At 36.5% G+C, this 24,214-nt stretch overlaps 1 protein-coding gene across 8 annotated transcripts in view; it reads left to right on the plus strand.

Moving 5' to 3' along the window:
* Positions 1-24,214, plus strand: part of LOC127944936 (ensconsin) — a 37,353-nt gene that overhangs the window by 1,218 nt on the left and 11,921 nt on the right. For 2 of the 8 annotated variants that reach the window (XM_052541365.1, XM_052541364.1), the window contains exons 1-7: positions 4,448-4,590; positions 16,100-16,222; positions 16,320-16,394; positions 18,778-18,941; positions 19,958-20,072; positions 22,421-22,531; positions 22,673-22,774. In XM_052541365.1, the coding sequence (XP_052397325.1) occupies positions 4,470-4,590; positions 16,100-16,222; positions 16,320-16,394; positions 18,778-18,941; positions 19,958-20,072; positions 22,421-22,531; positions 22,673-22,774 (811 nt within the window). In that variant the 5' untranslated portion in view covers positions 4,448-4,469. Of the gene's footprint in view, positions 1-4,447; positions 4,591-16,099; positions 16,223-16,319; positions 16,395-18,777; positions 18,942-19,957; positions 20,073-22,420; positions 22,532-22,672; positions 22,775-24,214 lie in introns of those variants that run through there. The other 6 variants (XM_052541372.1, XM_052541371.1, XM_052541366.1 and 3 more) reach the window with 5 other exon arrangements.

A 24,214-nucleotide genomic window follows, 5' to 3' on the forward strand; every position in this document is an offset into this window, starting at 1 on the left:
GATCAGTAGAAGCTTTCAATGAATAGTTCACCAAAAATGAAAACTTGACCCACACTCAGGCAGTCCAAGATTAAGTTTGTTTCTTCATCAGAACAGATCACTCCCGCACCAATGGAAGTAAATGGGTGCCCTCATTGATTAAAAACATCACAATAATCCACAAATTTCAGTCCATCAATTAACATCTTGTGAAGTGAAAAGATTTAGTTTTAACTTTAGACCATTGCCTCCAGGTCCTAGAATACGAGTCCTCTATCCGTAATATTGCTTCTTATGGCCAGAAGTTATGATTCAAAGTTAAAACATCATAATTGAAAATCTGTTTCTTACAAGCACACAGCTTTTCACTTTTCAAGATATTAATTGATGGACTGGAGTGGTGTTGATTACTGTGATGTTTTTATCAGTTTGGACTCTCCTTCTGACGGCACCCATTCACTGCAGAGGATCAATTGGTGGGCAAGTGATGTAATGCTACATTTCTCCAAATCTGTTCTGATGAATAAATAAACTATAAAGAAATTGTTTTTGTATGTGACTGAACTTTCACTATGAGAATCCATGATGACGCCTTCATTGTATGTATCCCCTGCTTCCTGAAAATTTAAATGATTTAGCATCTGAATGAGTCCAACCTTTCCATTTATGAGTGCTAAATGCAAATTCTTATTTATTTGCTTTAGACAGTAAGCAATGCAAATAGTGGCACATATGTATAAATACATATTCAGTGTTCCCAGATGTCACATGCTCTGAAATGCATGCAATTCATATAGACAAATGTGGATCATTTTTAAACAAGCTGATAACCTCACTTTCAGCATTTAAATAGTCCATTTAATATTAACCAATAAAGACAGATGGTTATTTTATTGCAAGAATATGTTTTCTTGTGCAGTTTTATGGATTTAGTACTCATACAATTATCAGTTATTGGCTTATTCATGCAACATGCATCAAAGTTTAATGCTACAGTGCATGTTAAGTGTCTCTTATAGAGTTAGAAATGTTAAAGACCATACATCAGGTTCAGAGCTATGAATATCATAAAAACATTTTCAGGTTAAGTAAGTTTTTATTCAAGTTAGAAATATTACAGAAATTAAAGTAATCAAATGCAAATTTTATCAAAGGTAATTTCTGTAGTCTTCAGTGTAAAAAATAAATACAAAATGAATGATTACCATTAAAGTTATTAAATGTTTTCAGTCAAGAGCAGAAAGTGATTTTCTTTGTCTTTAGTTCTTTGATTAACATGACAGACAGGAATATTGGACTATGGTCCCTTTAAGAGTTTTCCACAGACCCAGTATACTGTTAGAAAACATACCTCCTCTTTCTCAAGTATTTAATGTTCCAAATCTGACTGTGTTAAACTGGATACTTGCCAAGATGGGCATTTTGACATAATTTTGTATGCATTTGTATGTTTTAGCATAGTAAGCCACTCATTTTGGTATTTGTGGCTCACAAGCTGTTTGAGACTGAGTGGGGCTTGTGTGCTCCACTAATATAGATCAGTGGTGGTGCAAGCGCTTTTGGTGTAAGCACGAAACCTGTGGGAATTACTAAAGGAATGTGTGATAAAAGCACCATTTAACCAGAGCGAATGAGAGTTGTGTGAGAGAGAAGAGAGTGAGAATGTGTGGCTGATGTTATTGCCTGTGCGGCTGGTGACAAAATGGATATGCTCGAAATCGGAAAGAAGTGAGAATGATCCGGGCTGATCATGAGGAAAATCGTCCGATGACAATCCCTGGCCGATCCATCGGTGCATCTCTAAAAAATAAAAATAAAAATAAAGGTCTTGTCTAAAACCTGGTTTGAACGGTTAAAGTACAATAGGTAAAATTAACTATATTTCCAGCATTTTTTATTTTTTTAGTGTTTTAGCAAAATAATTAATCTTTTATTTGCTTACTGTGATTCTGCTTCTGTTTTTAAAATAACCGTGATGTCTGCATCCATTATTGGTGCTTAAGTGTCTTTATAGAGAAGCATTGCACACAGAAAGGGCTTGAAGGAAACACGTTTGGCTCTAGATAAAAAAAATATTAGAGGATATACGCTGTTTCACACAGGTATGAAAAATAGAGTGGTGGTAGCTGGGTGGAAAATCCTCCTATTATCCATGGCACAAATAATGGTGTACTACATGTGACAAATAACAAATAATGTGTCATTTATAACTATAATTTTAATTAACTTTAATTCCATAGGCTACTATTACATTCAATTACATACTAATGTTATGCATTAGAGGTGCTCCGATCACGATCGGCCGATCGTTATGCGCATCTCGTCAGTAAAGCCGGTTTTCTAATCAGCGGTTAATTCCATCAGGTGCGTGATTTCACATAGAGCAGCTGTTACTACACAGAGCCGTTGTTAATAGAGAAGATGCGCAAATCACGTTAATTTTCAGCGTTTATTGGCCCATCTTCTCTATTAACAACGGCTCTGTGTAGTAACAGCTGCTCTATGTGAAATCACGCACCTGATGGAATTAACCGCTGATTAGAAAACCGGCTTTACTGAGGAGATACGCATTAACGATCGGCCAATCGTGATCGGAGCACCCCTATTATGCATTATAATATGAATTGTAAATTATGCAATATTACAGCATTTGAATGGTAGAGTTCTCCTTACTTTGTCATGAGTGTCTCTCTCATTGAATGGGACACAGATTTTACTGGAAAAATCTATGTATAGAACAATAATATATTTCAAATAATCTTCTTCCTGTGGGGAAGCATTACAGCCAGATATAGTTTACTATGAATTAAATGGAAATTAAATTAAATAAATTTAATTGTGTAACCAAAGTATCAATAATGCCCAGAAAAAAGAAGAGAAAAAAAACAACAGGACTCTTATTTTGAAATGTGTATACTATTTCAGGCTATTCCTTCAGATGAGAGAGAAAATATGCATTCTTACAACCGTTTAAAACATATTATATAAAGGTCATAAAGTAGACATTGTCATATTCATCAACTTGGGTGCTCACCCAAGTAATGTCTATGTGTGGGACGCACTAATATAACACTAAAAGATCATTACAATAAACGACCCTCATTGCTTGTGGTGTGAACTGCTCTGTTGTTTTGAAGCGCTTTTCACTTTATTTAGAAATGGTGCTGCTATTGCCATTATGTCTTAAGGTCCTGGAACCCAAATAGGCTTGGTATAGTAGATTAAAGTAGAAGGAGAATTTACAGTTGCAATCATTTGGTGGATATTAGTGGTTTAAGTCGACTGTGCACTGCATGTAAAAGGGGATAAAATAACAGTATTTCATTACTGCATCAGTTTTGTGTTCGTGAACTAAAGTAATGATGATTTTCAGTTTGCAGTAGGTCAAAGGTTGATCTTTAGGTGTCATGCACTTGTTGGCTGTAAACTATCAGCTGTTTCTCATTCATAAACACACACACACACGCTCTTATCTCATGACAGTAAGGGGTGGGACACAAGCGATGACTGCTCTTATAGATTCAGTATTTCATCAGAATGATTCAAAACACAAACTTCCTTTCCAGTTCATTAAAAGAGCTGGCTTTGTTTTTGCACATCGCCAGCAAATACAACACAATGGAAAGATGTTGTTGTACCCTGTCCTTTTGACTCATCACATTCAGTTTGAGCTCTTTTGATGTTCAACCACTGTTAGATGACTCGGCGATCATCCTGACCCATCCCTGGTGTGTGTATTTGTTTTTGGAGCATATTATAGCCAGTGTGTAAATATATTTAAAATGTGGGATGACTGTCTTCATGCGCCATCATATTTACCAATGTTTAGTGAATTTTCACGGGTGTGTTTCTAGGAATCAGCAGAATGTGGAATTTCATGCGGGGACGAAAGTTTACTATATAGATCTCACAGCAGATTCAAGTTGGTCAGTATTTGTTTGTAAACAATTGTAGGACGGGCAATAATTATTCTATTTCCGGTTCATTTTTATCTCACCATTAAGTGTGCCATAACGGTCATGGTGTCTGTTTATCGGCTGGCTCACCTTGCAGGTCTTCATACTGAATATTTCAGTAGGAAACTGAGGACTGTGTGTGTGTGAGGCAGTGTTTCAGTGCATTTGTCAGTCTGTGGTACTTTCTCAATAAGGGCCTGTGAGAGAGAGAGAGCGAGAGAGAGAGAGAGAGACAGACAGACCGTGTCAGCATCAGCAACTAGAGCAGCCGTGTCTCTCAGGCTTAAGGAGGAAGAGATCCGGCTGCTTTTGTGGATTACAGGAGCATCAGTAAGTCGAGTTGGACTGGAAGGAGTTTTGACTCATCTCTTTTTCCTTTCAATCTGTCTTGTTTCATCTTCCAGCTGTTACTGTGTTCGTTACTCTTCCTACTAAGTGCTGTATCATCTAAGATCATTCAGAGGAGATGCGTGGGGTGCTAGCTGTTAGCAGTGTTGGTTGCTGAAAGAGAGAGGCACAGGAGAAGAGAGGAGGATGCCGGCCCCCCTCAGGATGAGGAGGAGGGGGGCCTGCAGGTCAGCTATCCCGTCTCTCTCCACCATCGCTGAGGAAGAAGAGGGACAGCGGAGCTGCAAGAGACGAGGGAAAGGAGGAGGTACGTGGGAGGTCAGGATAGGAAAGATTAAAAAGGCTGATGTAAATCTCTGGGGTTTTGGTGTCAGGGGTGCTAAGCTAATACCTGGCCTATTAAGTGATCTGTGTGTTGGCGTGTTTTGTAGTTGGTAAAAGTTAAATTTAAATGTGGCATAGCAGTGCAGGGTTAGTGATGTGCAAACTGATTCAGTAACTAAATGTGCGTAAGAAAAGTGTGGCCTTAATACTCTGTAGCTAATGGCTTTGGACTGGCAGTTTTTTTATTTTCTTTTTTTTGTCTGAGTCTTAACTTAAGACAGCAATCTTGAACATCATAGGTGTTATGCTTAAAAGTGCATTCTAGTTAGCAGCAAGGACCCTGTGTTCTGAACAACTCATTCTATGACTACGACCTAAAATACATAGTGTTTAGTTCGATAATTGTGAGCGACAGCATCACATGCATTTCACTGAAGTGGAGAAAAACACATTTATCAGTCTTGAGTGTCTGTTTTAACACAGCTTCTACTGAAAATAAAAAGATTTTTGCTCCCTTTTTTGTTGGGAGTGGCTGTTTTGCCCATTGTCGCTATTGGCAGATGACTGACAAGTTGGACAGGATGGCCTGGGCTGTGGGTGGGTCACATGACCACCGGGAAGTGGATTGTAAACAACTGACTGAAAGGATCCACATAGAGGTGATTGGGACTGTTTGGACTAAGGCAAAAGGTTTTACATTTGAATAAGGGATATAGGTTAATGTTCACATTCAGCAGTTTCCTTTGTAGATCTGAATGGACATATCTCTATCTAGGAGGAATCACTTTTTTGTAAGCTTTCTACAATTAGCTTAAACCTCCTTACAATTAAAATGTAAAGCAAACGTACTTAAACATGTGAGGTATGACTCCAACTTTGACTTTTCACATGCTCAGATTTGGGTCACAAGACTGTTCTCAGCTGGGCCAAAAATCCCTCTGAACTCAAAACACTGCTGCCTCACTGGTGTAGGCATTACACACACACACACACACACACACACACACACACACACACACACACTCTTAGGCTACTTTTTTAGATTTTTTTTTTTTTTTTGTGGGGTTCTTGTAACTCTGAGATGGAGAAATAGATCCAGATCCAGTCACTTTTTTTTCATCTAAGTGGCTTCTATCAGTTGTATGTTCTGGGTGTGCCACAAAGGCAGTGCTCTGCACAAAATAATAAAGCATTCAAAGCAGGGATGTGTAAGGATAGTCAACTAGTAATTCAGTAGTCAGTTAGTGAGTATTCAATGTTTTGTTTGTCTGAACTTTAGTGCACTATTAAACTGTTGGCCCAATTGAATTTGTTTATTAAATAATATCTTATGTTGTTTTTATAATTTTTTTGTTGTTACTATGGTTACAACCATTTGTGTTGTTTATCATGTTTATCAAACACAGTATGCATGTGTTTTTAAGTCCTGTCAGTTTGAGCGAGAGAGGGAGAGAGAGAGCGAGCGCCGCATGCTCACCGTCTTCAAACAACCCGAGCGCTGTCTTGCTCTCTCTCCCTCGCCATATTAATCAATGGACATGATGGTGTCGATGTTTAAATCATTTAAAATGAGAATGTAAGTGTGCTCATCCCATTTTTGTTTCTAAGAAGAAATTTGATTAGATTTCATATCGCAATATATATCGCAGAAAAATAAAATATCGCAATGTCATTTTTTCACAATATCGTGCAGCCCTAATAATAAATATAATGAAATAATTTCGTTTAGGCTATGCATAGTGCCTAGACCTGCCAACAAATGCTTATTGTTAGAAGACAACAAAACAATCCTTAGACATAGACCATTACTGACCTCAATCACACCGGCTCCCTCAGAATCAACTGACCAACCAATCTCCTGCGGCTGCTTCTCTTTCGCTCTGCTAAAATATCTCTATGGGGATTGATATTGTTTTAGAATATGCCTATTATAGAGATCGGTTATATTATTGGCAAAGAATAAAGAGTTGTGATTAGCTTGCTAAATTAACCATTTCTTGTATTTTGCTTGTTCACTCTAGCTAGGCTACAGTTTTCCATAGCAAACCAAAATATCCCCTTTCCTTTACCTCAAGAAAACTTAGCTAAAGGTGAGCAGGTAATTAAAAACATTGTGCAATTTCACTCTATATCACAACATTTACCAGTCTTCCTTTCACCAAAAGCATGTGTATCTGTGTGTGTGGGCGGGAGGGTGCATAGCGAGGTTAGACCAAACTAGAGTAAGGACGAGACTAGGAACATTTTGGGGTAGCTTTAGCCCTGCTAAAATAGGCCTAACTACGTCCCTGATGTTAACTGAAGGCAAATTTGAATGATGCACTATTTGAACTTTAATCAAGTACAATTGACCATGACATCCTCACCTTATCTTATTCCAGAAAAGTCACTCACCCAATGCTGTTGGGGTTGGGGTGAGGGGGGATCTGAATTAGTTGATGCACAAAATCAGCACCCCGATGAAGGTTGACTGGTATTTTAAAAATACTAATCTTAATTGTTTTAAAATTCAAATTACATTTGATATGTATTTTAAATACACATGAGATACTGCCCATCCCTGCTTGCATATTTGTTTCTGTCATTTCACATTGTTTTAATGGATCATTACCCTAAATGTTAGGTGTAAAATCCTTCAAATGTTGTCTACCACACTCCGTAATAAAAGAATGGATTTAATTGGGTCCTGTTTGATTTGTCTTGTACTGGTAGGTGAGGGTAAGGCTCTTTCTCCCTTTTTTCTCCCTCTTCTATCTGTAAGTGTAACATTAGCTGCCGCAAAGCTGCTCAGATCTCTGAGCCTTCCTGGCCCAACACACACACACACACACATCCTGGTGCCATGTGGAGAATTGCACACTAATCGCTAATCTCTCTCTCTCTTTAATCTTGTAATTGTTCTGTACTGCACACACTGCAATCACACACACACACACAATTGTGATCCATAATCTCACATTTACAAAAGGGGGATCTACTATCTCCTCTCAATCAGTCTAAGATTGAAGGTGTTGGGTCGAAGGCCAGTTTTTCCTTGTCCTTGTCTCCATATTTCTCTTTATTTGACCATGAATGAGCATACACAATATCATCAGCCTATAATGGATGTTGCATCCTTTGGACTTGGTGTAAGCACGAGGTTGTGTCTGATGTATTGGATTAGGATGGCTTCCTTGGTGATGTAGACACAAGGTTTAGATTGAGGTTTTCCAGAATATTCCAAAATTATGAGTGAGATTCAAGGTAAGAGCTGTCATTGATGTGCAGTTCACTGTTTCCTAGACTAGATGTTTTTAGGGCCATTTGTAATGTTGTGTTTGAACAAATGTACTTGGTACATGATTTGTGAACATGTTGTTTACAAAATTTGTCATTGTGCTAAAGCAAAATATATATTTATAAATAACATGTTTTTTTTAATTATTTGCTAAATATAGTTTTCAGTGTGTCTTTTTAATGGAGTGTGTCTTGTTCCTACCATGGGATAAATTATTATAAAAAGGGCAATTGTGACTGTTACCTCACAATTCTGAATTAAAATTGAGTTTACATTTCAGAATTCAAGGGAAAAAAAAGTCTGAATTGTGAAATAAAGATTTATATATATATATATATATATATATATATATATATATATATATATATATATATATATATATATATATATATATGTATATGTATATATATATATATATATATATATATATATATGTATATGTGTGTGTGTGTTTTCCTTGGTGGAAATTGGCTACCATATACTTTTTTTTTCACTGCATATTGGAAAACATTTATAGTGCTTTTCACTTTTTTCACACTTTTTTTATTACATATTTTTTTATATTCAAGTATTTGATTATTTGTTGCTTTTTAAATGGTCCACTTCAAGAATTCCTGTCCTAAAGAAGTAAACTGATTTCTTTGGTCTTGTGCAGGCTAATGAAGGACAACAGAATTAATTCAGGTTTAACTGTGATTGTGCCATGTGAAGACGTTTGCCATTTAGCTGTATTAAAGATTTGCTGGCTAGAGGGGGTGGAGATTGGTTCTGTGTAATTTCAGACGTCACTCTGCTCACCAACAAGTGAACTCTAGGTCAGCAACACTAGGCTTCAACTCTGACATTTGCCTTTAATGTTGGATCTTCTGACACCTGGGAAACAGGAAGACTTTGCAGTGCTTCTTTGAGCTAACTGTTATTTATGAAGCATTAATCCTAATCTCAGATATTATTTTGGATAGTTGGTGTGCAATTTGGGATTTTGTTTAACAGTTTGTTTAAGCTGGTATACAAGCGCTCTGTTTTAACAGGTTTCTCCTTTCCTTCCTTCTTCAATGTATTATCTTGTGTGACAAAAGCAGGCTCCTGATTTACATAGCATTTATCCAATGTTTTGTCTCAAACCAAGGCAGTTCAGCTTTGCTGCACACACTGGCATGGAAACTGTATATTCATTCAAGAAGAGATCTGAACTCAGAATAGCCAAATATGAACTCAATTGCAAGAAAAAAAAAGTCTGAATTGTGTGAAAATGCCAAGCACAGTCCCCCTATTGATTGATTGATTGATTTGATTTATTTGTTTTCCGTCACACAAATGGGCTTTCATGAGAGTCAGTATGCACTAACAACACTTCTTGGACTTTGATTTACTAACTAGCTATGTTTGCCTGTATCCCATCATATCTAAAGCCCTGTTCTTCATTAGTTTATTTGTTGTCTATGCAACTGTTCTAAAGTATGTGTTTCTACCTTAATATAATTTAATTAACGCTGATTGCTGCTGTAGGTGGTTGGTGTCTGTGTACTCTTCCTGATTATTCTGTACTCCTGTCATAACATACTTAACCAGCCTGTGCAACCCGGCATTCAGGACACAGATTAGTAAAATAATCTGGCATGGGCCTCAGAGCAAAGGTTCATGAACCGGTACCAGTTAGGGCTGGGACAACGTGTCGAGGTCATCGATGACGTAGACACAAAATATGCACATCGTTTCGTCGACCTGTTTTTATTTCTCTCAAAAACGTTTGCAAAACGTTTACCTTATCTGCGCTGAATAAACGCGATGGCCGGATCAACATTCTGTCCAACGTTATATAACCAATCCAGGGGTTTTTCTGCATTGATCTTTTTTTTGGCGGCAGTCAAAGCCTTATTTGATCGCTGTGCCTGACAGGGCGCGTACGAGAGAGAGCCCCGGCTGCGCGCGCACACTCAGTCTTCAAACAACACGAGCGCTTCTTGCTCTCTCTCTCCCTTGTACATATTAATCAAAATCATTAAACACGATAGAAAAAGGGCGGAACGCCAAAGTTTCATGTGGAGCATTCTGAGATTTTTTTTTTTACTCTATGACAGGCTGCTGGCTCCCACAGTTAATTTTTATTTAAATTTTTTTGGAAAAGCACTCTCTGTATTAGCGTAAAGACCTCAAGTTTACATTGGTTACTGTATTCTTTCAATTGCTCTAAACAAGTATTTTGGGTGACCTTTTTATTGAATGCTAGACATCATGTTGTTATTATTTTCATCTGAAAGAAGAACTTTTTTCAGTAAGCTAGGCCCTATGTGTTTAGTAAGCTTGTTTCAGTAAGCTATGTGTTTTCAAGGCTTCAAGGTTTTATTGAATGCTATCTTTATACAAGTGCAAAGTAATGCATTCTTAGTCAGCCTTTTATATTGTAATTTTAAGAGCAATAAACATATTGCAATGTTAAGGAATTCATGTTTTTTTCATTCAGATATGTAAATCAACATGTATAAATTGTTAGTAGTCAATTAATGGGGAGATAATCGAAATCGAATCAGCCTGAAAAAATTAGTGACAGACAGCACTCATCTTAACTAAATATCAGAGTGACTGACAGAGATACAATAGAAACATTGTGTAGTTTTGTATTAAATAATGACCCAGATCATGAAATACATTTATTAGCCATAGAATAAGGGAAACTTGGTAAATGAAAGCATCCTTTTGAGGCTTTATTTATTGATTTAGGGTGAATACTGGTAAAGTGGGACACTTTCTGATAATTTATATTCTGCATACTTTTTTATTATGATCCAAATGTCTTAGCCACTCATATGATACTATTCTAAATAGCTTAGCTCTACTATACTATAGACAATAAAAAAGAAAGAAACATAAAACACAGGATGGATGACTCTTCCTCAAACACACAATGATCCCAAACCACATTTTTCAAGGCGCTACTGTCAAACTGGGACACCTTTATTGGAAAACTGGGACACATAAAACACATTCAGTTGTTATTCAAGTGTAGGCCTTATAAATTAAATACACAATAACAATATAAACAACAAAATAAATAACAACAACAATAATATAAACATCACTTTTTTTTTTTTTTAAGAAGGGGTGCAGGTACAGCAAATTCAGCCCACCACCTCCCTCGCCTGCCCAAATTTTTTTATAATGGGTTAAATTTATTTCATATAAAAAAAATAAAAAATAAAAAAATAACCTTCATTAACATCTCTTCTTGTAGGAATGAACTGATTGCAAACAGGCTTAATTTAATTTCTGTATGGTAGGTTAATCTACACGTCAATACAGCCAGTGCAAGTGAACGCCTCCTCGTCTTCCATGAGGCCATTCTCCTCGCCACACGTCTCATGGAACCAGTCCTCGCAAAAACAATGCACATGATCCAGTCTTCTTTGGATCAATTGCATCGCCAAATTTGGCTTTAAAAATATTGCAAATGTCCTTGCCATCCGAGCTTGTACCCTCCATCTTAGTTTTTTTTTTTTTTTTTGGTAGGCTTTGTTTGTTTTTTTAAAAGTGTTAATTGCGTGTGTCTCACGTTGAATGCGTGAGAGCTGGCGTAGTTTAAGTCAGTCTTTGTTGAAATATCTAGCTAACTAACTAAATGTATGAGGGACATATAAAAAGGTAACTCAATTCCTCCATTAGAATGACTTGAATGGCTGTCCCAGTTTGCCAGTAATACCCTGTCCCAATTTAACAATATGCTATTGGCAAACTGGGACAGTGTCAAAATCGCATAAAAAACCCCCAAGAAGATTAATATGAATGTGATTTTGAAAAATTCTGATTCACCATTACATCCTATAACAAAATATGTAACAATTATAAATGATCCATGAGTTGTTTTATTTTTATAACCTTAACATTATTTACCGCAGAATGCTATGTCATTTTACTTACCATCACAGTTCACTGCGAGGTTGTTAAATATGATGTGCCACACCCCGGAAGTGATGTCATAGCCACAGAATTTTTTTTTTTTTTTAATCACATAGTTGCTACTGATGAGGTCAGTGTTGATTTTTAGTAAAAGAAACATATCCATGTAAAGATATAAATTATTAAGCTTAACTGTCCCACTTTGCCCATTGTCCCACTTTACCAGTATTCACCCTATTTATTTTTATAGAAGTATCGATTCAGGCACCGGTATCGTTTTAAAAGTATGGAAATGGCACCGGTATCGTATAGAACCCAATCGATACCCAACCCTAAATATATGTTACTGTGCATGCATGTAATATTTATATACATCTCTGAAATTAATCCAGCACTGTCTCACTCATCTAACACACCCAATTTACACACCCAAAGAAATAATAAAGTTAGCAAGAAATTAACCTAAATAAAAAAGTAAAATACACCCTGTCTAACGAACGCGAGTGGCGCGCCGCAACAAAATACTACTCATTATAATCAGTGATGGTTCACTGGATGTGGCACAACACATGTCAAATCCCCACAGTATACTGCCTCTTCCTATTTATGAGGTACTGACACAGAGTTCAAATGTCTTATGTAGATACTAGACAGACAAAAATGTTCAATGTTCTGCCACCAAGCAAATGGAATATTCCCATCGAGGTCCATCGCCAAACACAAAATTAATTTGCTGAATGCATAAACTGTTTTCCTGTTGAAAACAGTTTATGTTTCCGGTTTATCATGATAGGGAAAATACACTTTAACTGGAGATTATTAAACAGTCAGGGATGAAATAAGAAACTAATTGCAGGCAATTGGACTAAAAACTACAATAAATAATACATTGTGTAAATTAATTAGTCTTAACTGTGTAAGCAGTGAGAGATTTTTCTCTTACTGTTGTTTAATTAACACAAACCGCAGAAAGGATTATTATTGGACAGCTTCCCCTTTAAGATCGAAGTCCGGATCCAACATACTCTAACACATGCGCTTTCTCTTGCAACTGTTAACGTTTCCTTAAGTCCTAAGTGACTGTGTTTATGAGGATAGCCAATAAATCAGCAAAAATTGCTCACAAGTTCTATTAGCACCTGGTGCGTGGCTTACACACTCCTCTCACACAGAAACATAGACCGCGCACACATATAGCTCTGTTGTTTGTGTTGCAATGGCCTAATTTACGTTTTAAACTGCAGTGCTTAAAAACGTGATGTGAGCGTGCATGCTGTTTTTCATGTTTCTGCCTGCATCCCCGTGTAATACATGCAAGACTGCCGTCATTCAGTTGATTAAAAGCTGTTGCCATAAACAGTGTATTTTGTGGCACCACAAAATAAACAGTAGAGCATAATATGTTATGAAATGATAGACTTTTAATTTCATCAATCCGATATATATGTCGTCATATCGCCCAGCCCTGAGACTGACTGATGTTGACTTTGTTCTGAGCTTTGATTGTTTTTGCACCCCATGGGTATATATGGGTCAAATGAGAAGCCTTTACTAGTGAGCTACATGAAGGCAAAATCAGGTGTTCGCACAAACACGCCCCACAGGTGTCATGTTAAAATCACAATAGCCTGGGGTTTGTTTAGATGGTGCATATATTTTTGGCTAACATTAGTGAACTTTACCAAAGATCAAGCCATTTGCAGTGCAGTAAAATGTAGGATTGTCTTTTGCAGTTTTATAAGCCACATAAAGCTTGCATTTTGTGTTGGAGCATGAAGTGTCCGTATTACTTGAGCTTGTGATTTCAGATCTGCTCTTAGGTAATTTCGTGGTTAAACACCACTGGGTCTCCCTTATCACCAAGTAATGTGCTAAAGCTTACACACACACACATACTCATTATTAGGCTTTACATTCTCTTAGGGATTGATAAACATGTATGCTGTTTTTTAAATAAGTCTCAGTAGAGAACTGATAACTCCAGGTTAGATTAATATAGTAATGAGGTCTGTGTGTCTTTTCAGAGCCGGTAGAAACTGAGGTGATCCTTTCTGAATTAAATGTAAAACAATGACTTTATTAAGATCTGTCCCTTTTTCTGCAGTAGTATAATTTCAGAAATTGCCCTCAGTAATCATTTGAGACCTGTCCCATTGTTTGTCTCAGAAAGGTGATATCTTGCATTTTAGGAAGGAGTCTAAAATAGGTCAGACAGAGTTTGGCCTGGGATAAATCAGAAGTAGCATTGTCCTGGAATCTAGAACGAGTGATGGCTGTTTCAGATCCATCTCCTCAGGGATCGCTCACAAAAATAGATTGAATAATATCACAATAGCTCTGTTCTAACAGGTAATAAGCTGTCTTTGTAGAAAGTAGCTTATGCATAATATGGAGATTTACTTGTGAATATGAAGATGCATTTCTATAGGTCTTAGCTCTTCTATAATGTGCATTTATTGCTTTGAAAGAGCAAGAAATCCTTTTTAAATGCTGTGCAGATTCAGTCGTGTGATGAAGTGTACCCTATTTCCTAAAATAACCAACATTAACTGCAACATTGAAATTCAAGTGTGTGGCTCTGTCAGTGAGATGTGTGTTAAAGTTGCATGTGTTACTACAGTTAAGTTTTCTTTCAGAATCATCATTGGCTGATAGAAAGAAAAAATAGGTTACATACAAGTTTTTACTTACAAATAAAGATAAGGTAAAGGTGTGGGAAAAAAAGTGTTACTCATGTAAATAATCCCCCCTTTACTTAAATATATGAACTCAGAAAACCGCTGTTAATAGGTTAATATAATGTTTCCAATTCTATGACTAGTAAAACGATGGCACCTTACTCTCCCCTGAGCTGCAAGCACTGTGTTGTCGTCTTGTGTGAAAGGTGTCAGCGTTAAGGAACAATACTGACATCTGGGAGCTCAACCAGGTGCTGGCGATGAAGTATTTACATGTGGTGTTATCACTAATCGTATTAAGCATATATCGTCACACACTAAATGAACACAATATTGATAATTGTTGCTTTGAATATCACAGTTATCTTCAGTGCTGGTAAATCGCGACACCCCTAGTTTGTATGTTTGGGCATAAAAAAGATCTACAAAGTAACAAATCTCAAAGTCCACTCCAAATGGAGATATTTTGTTTAAAAAAAAAAAAAATCCCTTTTCAAGAACTACAACGAATGGCTCGTTTGGACTACGGCGTTGTTTTCTGGGTTTTGTGATGTCACAAAGTGGCCTATTAGAATATCATTAGAATAATTCCACACTATGGAAAATCGAATGGTTGGGAGTGGGGAGGGGCGAGTTTGTGGTTAGAACGCTTGGTTGAGTGCATCAGACAAGAACCATGAATCCCGAACCATGAATCCGTGTTTAGATAGGCACTGAAAACAAATAACGTTTGCTAACGGTTGCCGGTTACATTACAGTACTTAAAATTTTACTTACCACATAAACAAAGTAGGAGAGCTATGTTGTATTTGTGTTGTAGGGTTTTTTAACACTTTTCATGCGTGTTTATAGTTCTAATTAAATCCTCGTCCACCGCACATTATGTTGTGGGCAATATTAGCTGTGAAGAGCATGCACAGATCTGCACTTCCAATTTCTACCAGAAGCAGTAAACCATCCGGGTACCTTAGGAATACTCATTTCAACATACTACAATTTGTGACATACTAATTCTGATTTTGAATACTATTTAGGACTGATAGTATGCGGATTTGGATGCAGCAAGTGATTTGCTGCCACCTACTGGCACTTTTATTTTCATTTTTAAAGTATCATTTCTTTAAAATATTTTATATTTCAGTATTTATTTGTATTTTTGTATGTTGCTATTTTTTGTAATGCCTATTCAGTGTTTTCTAATTAAACACAATAATGACTTGAAATTATCTTTAATAATAACTTTATCTTGAATTAATTGGCACATGATGTGTTAATTAATCGTATTATTTTGGTATATCGTATATCAGTACGATTAATTGATAGCGCTATTAAAAACAAAACAAATGGCCCTATGAAATAATGTAGACACCAGTCCATTCTGCAGTTTAATTGTACAGACCTACTATTGATTTATTCATCTATTTGATTTAATTATTGTTATGTCTGGTATTTGTGAGTCCTTAAAGTTTCAGTATTAACTTTAATACTGAAACCACCAATACATTTGATAATGATAGTCATGAGTGTTTCAGATATAAATGACTCGCTTTGTATTTCACTTTTTAATTTTCTTTATTCTTGATATACTGATGAAAAAACAGGCTGGGTTCCCCCCTTCACTCTCCTCTGTCTTTGTTATTCAGGCTCTGACTACCTTCTTAGAGCAGATGAGAAGTCGTCATGGAGTCAGCCGGACTCCTCTGCGTCTGGACAGTACACCTACACCATTCCCAGCCCTACAGACATACACATCGTTACCAGACCAGGTCAGATTCACCGCACATACTGCTAGCTGTATGTACACAGTCATCTTCCAGCTTTACTGCCAGAGCTCATCCAGAGTTTATGTGCTTGTGTATGCAGAGCCTCTCACGCTGAAGATCGATGAAAGGCAGAGACTCGCCCGTGAACGAAGGGAGGAGCTGGAGAAGCAGAATGGTATGACAAACATACACACATTGTCATTAATGGCAACACAAAAGTGCCCTTGCAATGCATGTTACTTTGTTAATCTGACATATTCCAGAATGAAGCAGTATATTCTGTGGGAAATTAGGTACAACGAGACTTGAAGTTGTAACGCATTTGTATCAGTTTGGTCAGGAAAAATTGTACACACAGGACAATTTCATATCTCTTTTTAACGTCTTGACTGATTTTTCTTAGTGATACAATAACAAAACTAGTAATAAAAAAATTATACGTTTTGTGTGTAATTGTTTATATACATATTCTTTAATTGACACTTCTTGGCACAGCTGAAATGCCATTTACATATGTCATAGTTTTGTTAGTACTAAAAGCCATTATAAGAACAGAAACAATTGTTGAGAAAGTACAAGGTCATACGCTTGGTCATTTATTTCATGTTGCCTCAAAGGGTTGCAGTGGTTTACTCTGAAAACACACTGTAACCTTAGAAATGTCCTCTGACCAAAGACTCACTCAGTCCTAATGAGAGGCTTTATGGGTAATAAGAAGGGATGCCCTCGACTAAAGAATTTAATTGAATTGCTTACATAGCCTAATAAGTGCATAAAGCTTGCCCCAGCACACTGGCAGAAGTAATGATGATGAATGTGTCAGGAAAAAACTGTAAGATTAAGCAGCTTCAACATTTTATTTAAATCCCTATAGATATATTTTTCATGTCTGTAGCCTAAGGGCCGTAAACACAAGAGTTTCATGCTCTTTGGAAGTGCATCCTGTTTTCTTTCATTATTTTACAAAAGTGAAATGTATTTTTGTTATAGTGAGTGCACACAAATAAACATAGAGGCTTTAAGATTCAAAAGATGTATTACTCTTATCTCTATGACCAAAATTACAGAGTGTTTTAAGAGCAAGGGAGCACCTCGGCGCCACCATCTGTCACGCTGTGAGGACACGTGCTACTGTTCAGCTTTCACACTCCACATGATGCACATTTTCTAGGTTGACATTAGATTGAGAGCCCATTTAAAGTTGATACTTACATATTTCAGATGATAAGCCATATTTGAGGTCGATGAAGGATGGGCGAGTGTTTGAATATAACGTTAATATATTGCCAAAAATCCATCCGTTAATGATCTGTTCGTAACAGACTGCATGACCTGCATGAAGAATTCTTTTTTTTTTTTTGCAACTAATAAAATTTTGGTTGCCCAAGCCTCTTCTCGTCGACTAAAGGTTAATCGATTATTATGGGGGCAAAGTTAGATTGTTCACATATTGTTCTTGTCATTTAGTAAATCATGTGAATTCTTGTCAAAACAAACCTTCGCCATGGAAAGCCCTAGGTTACATTTCTTGTGTTTTCTTTTAACCCATTTCTCGTGTCTGTCTGTTCTCCTCTGTTCATTACTGCATGACTAACTGAATGGGGCATGTTGCTGTAGCAGTTGTTATGTAAACTCTTGGCATGGTGGTTACTAGGACACCCGGTTTTATGTTAAGCGTTAGAGGCCAGGACAAAAAGGCCAGAGAAAGATTGGCAGATTAACTTTGCTCATTTTATTGAAGTGCTTGGATGCTAATGAAATTGATAATCCACAATGTTGGTTACTTACATCTGCCTTTCTTTATATTTGATCATTTTTACCTGAGGATCACTTTCCAAACATTTTTGACCATTTCCCACCTTTACTCTAGGCTGTAGCATTAAATTAACTTTTGTTTGTGCAAATGTACCTTTAAGGCTTGTTATAACCAGCTAATCTTGTGTGAACCACCTTTTTTCACAATTTTTTCAGGTTGTGGAGTCCAGCATTGTTGTATTGCCCCGTCCTTCAATAACTGCCTTTTTCAATAATTGAAAAACAGGTTTTAAAAGAAAAGTTTAAAAGCCTTATTGATTGATAGACAGATTGATGGCTGGATCGAGAGATATATCAAGAGATTGGATCAAACAATAGTTTGATAGATAGACTGATTGATTTCCAGACCTCCTTACACCAGAAAGGTTGTTTAGGTTGCAAAGGTCCAGCACCTGATTAAGGTCATTCATTTGTGAGGATTTTAGATGACGTCAACATATGCAAAGACTCTGGATGAAGCCAACTTTGGATCGAAAGAACTGTTAGATATTATCCTTCTATTGCAATCATTATGAGCACAAACTGTAATCACTGCCTCACACATTTACTGTCACATAATGTGTTGTCTTAAAGTTGTATATTACATATGGACCTTACTTTGACACACTTATCTCCTTCTGATAACAGAATACTTATTGTAACATTGAAACAAGTTTTTTTCTGTAAAGTTGCTTTGAAACAGTATGCATTGTAAAAAGTGCTATACAGATACACTTAACTTGAACTGAATTGTGTTTGTGCAGCTGTACGGGATTCCAAGTGGATTGAGAGAGAGGAGAGATCCAGACAGTTTCATGAGAGACAGCTGGAGGAGCGCAGGAAAAAGCTTGATGAGCAGCGGGATAAAGAAGATAGGAGACGTGCTGCTGTGGAGGAGAAACGACGGCAGAAACTGGAGGAGGAGAAGGTGAGGTCACCAGGAAACACTTTACTGCAGTTTTACCAGAGAATACTTTTTTTGACACACAGCCCCACTCTTTCAAAGATTATATTAGTACAACAATCTTTAAATAATATTAAAGGGTTACTCCACCAAAAAAATGAAAATTTTGTCATTAATCACCCCCATGTCGTTCAAAACCCTTAAAAGCTCTGTTCGTCTTCGCAACACAGTTTAAGATATTTTGAATTAAAACCTGGAGGCTTGAGACTGTCCCATAGACTGCCAAGTAAATAACAGTGTCAAGGTCCATAAAAGGTATGAAAAGTCATCGTCTGAATACTCCATCTGCCATCAGACGTGCAATCTGGGTTATATTAAGCGACAGGAACACTTTTTGTAAGTGAAAAAAACAAAAATAACGACTTTATTCAATAATTCCTTTGTCAAAGGTTTCCTCTGTGTCACTCCATATCACTGTATGCTGTGTATGCTCTTCTGTGTCTTCCGCGCCACAAGGATGCACTGTTTCATTTAAAATCAAAGCTAAAAACACATAGAAACAGCACATCCTTGTGGCACGATGGACAGAGAAGAGCATACATATCATGGTGATATGGAGTGACACAGAGGAGATCTTTGACAATGGAATTATTGAATAAAGTCGTTATTTTTGTTCCAAAGCTTTTACGGATTTGGAACGACATAGGGGTAAGTGATTAGTAACTACATTTTCATTTTAGGCTGGAGTATGTCTTTTAAGACTGCCCTGGACATTTGCTGAAGCTCCTTGATTGAGAACCATTACATTTGTCATAATTTTGAAGATATACAGAGACCTTTTCTTTATTATTGTAAAATAAATACTAAAGGCAAATCATTAATTTTGTAAGTAAAGTGCTCATCAGTATAGATTTGTACTTTTGGTATGTGTTTGTTAGGGGGTGGACATGCAGGATAAATTTTTGAAAAAACTAAATAAAAGGGCATTTTTGTCCAATAGAATACTCTCTGGATTGAGAATGTCCCTGTTTTCGTTTCAGGTCCGGTATGAGGCTGTTATCAGGAGGACCATGGAGAGGAGTCAGAGAGTCAGGCCTAAGTCCAACCGCTGGAGCTGGGGTGGAACAATCTCTACTAGCACCTCACACATCAGCGGTAAACACAAACACAATGTGTTCACAGAATAATCAATGTTATACTGTATTAAGAGATTCTGGAAATCAAATTATGTTTTTGTTGTATAGAGGTGGACTACAGCAATTGGTGTAAAAGTGTTTGTGCTTCTAACTTTTGTCTGGATGATAATAAAACAGAAGAAAAAAGAAATCAAATACTGGGAATATTTTGAACCCAATTCAGTTGTTTTTTCGGTTAATTGTGCAACCCAAATACAAGCTCATTTTAGCCTGCTTGTCAGGATTTAAAATTCTAATATTATTATTTTTAGAGTGTCAAAATATAAATTCATATATTTTGCAGTATGGCATATTTCTTGCTCTGCTCACATTTGCTGACTCGGAGCCATGAGTTCACGGCACACTCCATTTGTTTCCTTTATTTTCTGCTCCATCAATATCCCTCTTGCTCTGTATGGTTCTGAATCCTTCTTTCTCTCTTTCTTTCACTGCTTTTCTCTATATTTATTTCTCAGGTTTTGATGATTCTGCTGTCTTTCCGTTGGATCTAGCTGGGCTGGAGCACAATCATGGTGTTTTCAGCTTGGCGCATCAGCAGCAGTTTTGCTCTAAATGTGAAATATAATCATCATTGTAGACCAGCAGACTAGAAGCACTAGCTAGAGCTTGTAGCATCACCCATAAATGAGTTAGATTTCTTTTAATTTCCTGTGAACGGTTAGCATGGAACCAGAAACATGAACAAACTGCTTAACCAGTAGTATGTTAGATGTGGCTTGTAGTTTTAGTAGTTTTTGTTTTAAAGGTGACATTTATGCTTTTCTTTGTAGTCCACATTTTGCTTTTACACCTTTAAGATTAATACACAACATTTTAAGATGCGTCCAAAAACTTGACACGTTTTGTATATCAGTGTCTTTATATTATACATCTTTTTTATATTATACATACATTTTCCATGATATGACCCCTTTAAAGTCTGATAATGGTGATGTTGGTAATGTTAGATCAGTTTAAGCATGTTTAAAGACATCTCAGATAGGGCTCTGCGATTAATCGAAATCGAATCAAAATCGCGATTTGAGACGTTGCGATTCGCTAATCGCAAAAGCCTGATGCGAAATTACTCTGTTCCAGAGCACAGCAGCCATGAGAGGTAAACGCCCACCATTAAAAAAAATAAACGGGGTCAGCTCAGTAGTTAGGCAAATTAAAACTAAAGAAAAACGTTATGCTGCGTCACAATTCATCAAGAGCATGCCGTATTGCATGTTCGCTATTTCCAATTCAGAAGAGCGCACACACAGCATGTCTCTGAATGCTTCTCACTCGCTCCTCTCTTCCCCACGCGGCGCGAATACCGCGTCACGGACGAGCCGTTCACACTTGCTGCACTCACGCAGGCCGTTTCGTAACGCTCGGTTATATTCTCGCGCACGTCTCCATGAGCGCATCTGGCAGTATGGATGAGGCTCGAAGCACATGCAAAACCTTCGTCAGCTCGCGCCTGGCTCCGCGTGTAAAACGAATGTAAATTCAGTCTAACTGCTTGCTAATTTCACTTGAATAAAATGAAACATTCAGCACATTTTCCACTTCTTCTTAAAAACCCAAATACAGTGTAATATATGTTATACTTTTAATAATTGACTAAAGAAATACAGTTCTGTATTTATAAAAATAAAATAAACCAATATTTCCAGTGAAATAAAGTAATTAAGTTAATTCTGTAAAAGTAGTTATACCATTATAATCTTGTCTACTGAAAAAAGAAAAAAAAAATGATAAAACTATATAGAACCCCTCCCAAACCACAATTGAAAATTGAATGGATTTCAGATTTATAAAGGGAATTGTATTGGTTTTAATGTAAACTATAATGGTGTCTATTTGACGGATTCTAATAGTGGGATGTAATCTGGCAGATGGCAATATTGACAATATTGAGCTGAAGCTTGACTTTGCAAATTTAAAATCGCAAATCAAATTGCAATCGCAATATCTGTCAAAAAAATCGCAATTAGATATTTTCAACATATCGCAAAGCCCTAATCACAGATTTCCAGTTAGTTTTGTGTCTGTCCACTCTGGGACACACAGATGGAGGGCAGATTGTGAGCATTAAGCTGATGAGGGTGCCTCCATCCTCTTTTGTCTTTAGTACACGTAGCCAAGCACTTTTCTCAGAACTAAATTAGCATCCATTAACTGCAGGTAATCACACAGTAGAAAACATTTCAATACAGCCTCTTATGCACTCTTCCCCTTCCCCTTTAGTTCTTTCTTTATTGCATTTGTCTGTATTATGCCTTTTAAGTATTATTAAGTTTGCATCTGATGATGTATTTTGTGTCTGTGTGTTTGTAGATACTGACAGAAGGACAGTCTCCACTATGAATCTGTCCAAACCCACAGACCCAGTCATTTCAAAACGCCTGTCATATTCCTCAGCCACCTTGCTGAATTCACCAGATAGAGGTAAACACAATCACTTTAAATTTTGCACAATCAATCTCACAGCCAAATTAGTCTCTTTTAAGATGTTTTTTTTTGTTTTCACTTTGTTGAATTGATGTTGTTTTTGTGTGTATTTGTGTGCTGTGTGATTGTCCATCCAAGCCTTACAGAAGCAGACATCTCTCTCGTCGTCTTGCTTGATTAAAAAAACACAATCTAAATCCCAAATCTCCAAAGAGAAGATCCCTCAGGACAAATCAGCAGGTGGATTTTAGAAATCCAAGAATCTTTCTTGATGCTCTCCTACTGGGTTCAAACCTGTGCTACCCTTGGCTCCAGACTGCAAATAAAGTTATCATTAATGGAAAAAAAAGACTGAATTGAACGGTTCACAGAACAGTCAATTACGTTTGTGTCAATATGGGATTTTAATTACATATACATAAAATTTATATATATATATATATATATATATATATATATATATATATATATATATATATATATATATATATATATATATATATATATATATATATATATATATATATAAAACTATTCTGTAATTTTCAGTCTTGAGCTCTGGCTACGCAAATCTCTGGAGTCATGCTGTCTCTTCCAGTATTTACAATTATTGCATGTTAGTTTATGAAACTTTTAAATGTTTTAGGCATTTGAAAGTAATAAATTAGCTATAACAATAATACGTAAACAGTTTACTCCGTGTGTATGCATGCTTCATTTGATTGTATTTCAAACACATTTTTTTATAGTTCTTGCATGTTTTTTCCTGCAGCAGTTAGCAATTTTTTTTAAGACAACATGAAATCAAATAGATGAAGATTTGATAGATGATAGATTTTTAATCATGCAAAATTCATCAGTGCATGTTGTTTTCAATAAAAACAAATTTCATAATGGAGTCACTGAAATTACTTTATTGCTGTGTGACAGGCTATTTGGTGTGGACAAAATATTAATTTTGTAGCTTTTCATGATACAATCAAATCCTGATGGATAACATCCCCTCCTGGCCAAAATATTCTTTCAGTTAAAAATATGCCACTTTGCACACATTAAATTGTGAGTTGTGATTGCAGTTTCATGTTGTCTTTATACAAGTGGTAATGTTTATGGTAACTTACCTTGTTTTCCTTGATTGAATGGTCAATCTTAAAGGAATCGTTCACCCAAAAATGAGAATTTGCTAAAAATCTACTCACTCTCAGGCCATCCAATATATGTAGATTACTTTGTTTCTTCATGGGAACAGAGAGAAATGTAGAATTACATCACTTGTTTACCAGTGGATCCTCTGCAGTGAATGGGTGCCGTCAGAATGAGAGTCCAATCTGCTGATGAAAACATCACCACTCCAGTCCATCAATTAACATCTTGTAAAGTGAAAAGCTGTGTGTTTGTAAGAAACAAATCCATTAAGACCTTTTTAACTTCAAGAAGTTGTTTTCATAAGGTGACTTATTAAAATAAGTCTTCTCTTCGGAGTAAGAAACAAATCCATCTAAATCATGAATGGCCAGAAGGTGAGTAAACTTTAGGCTATTTTTCGTTTTTTGGGTGAACTGTGCCTTTAAATTGGCTTCATGTTGTTTTTCCACTAATGATTATGTTTAGGGTAAGAAATCCTGTATTACCATGGTTGGTCTTGCTTAACACAGAACTCTACATAAACCATGCATGATT

Source organism: Carassius gibelio, chromosome A23, assembly GCF_023724105.1.
Source record: "Carassius gibelio isolate Cgi1373 ecotype wild population from Czech Republic chromosome A23, carGib1.2-hapl.c, whole genome shotgun sequence".
Lineage (NCBI taxonomy): Eukaryota > Metazoa > Chordata > Actinopteri > Cypriniformes > Cyprinidae > Carassius > Carassius gibelio.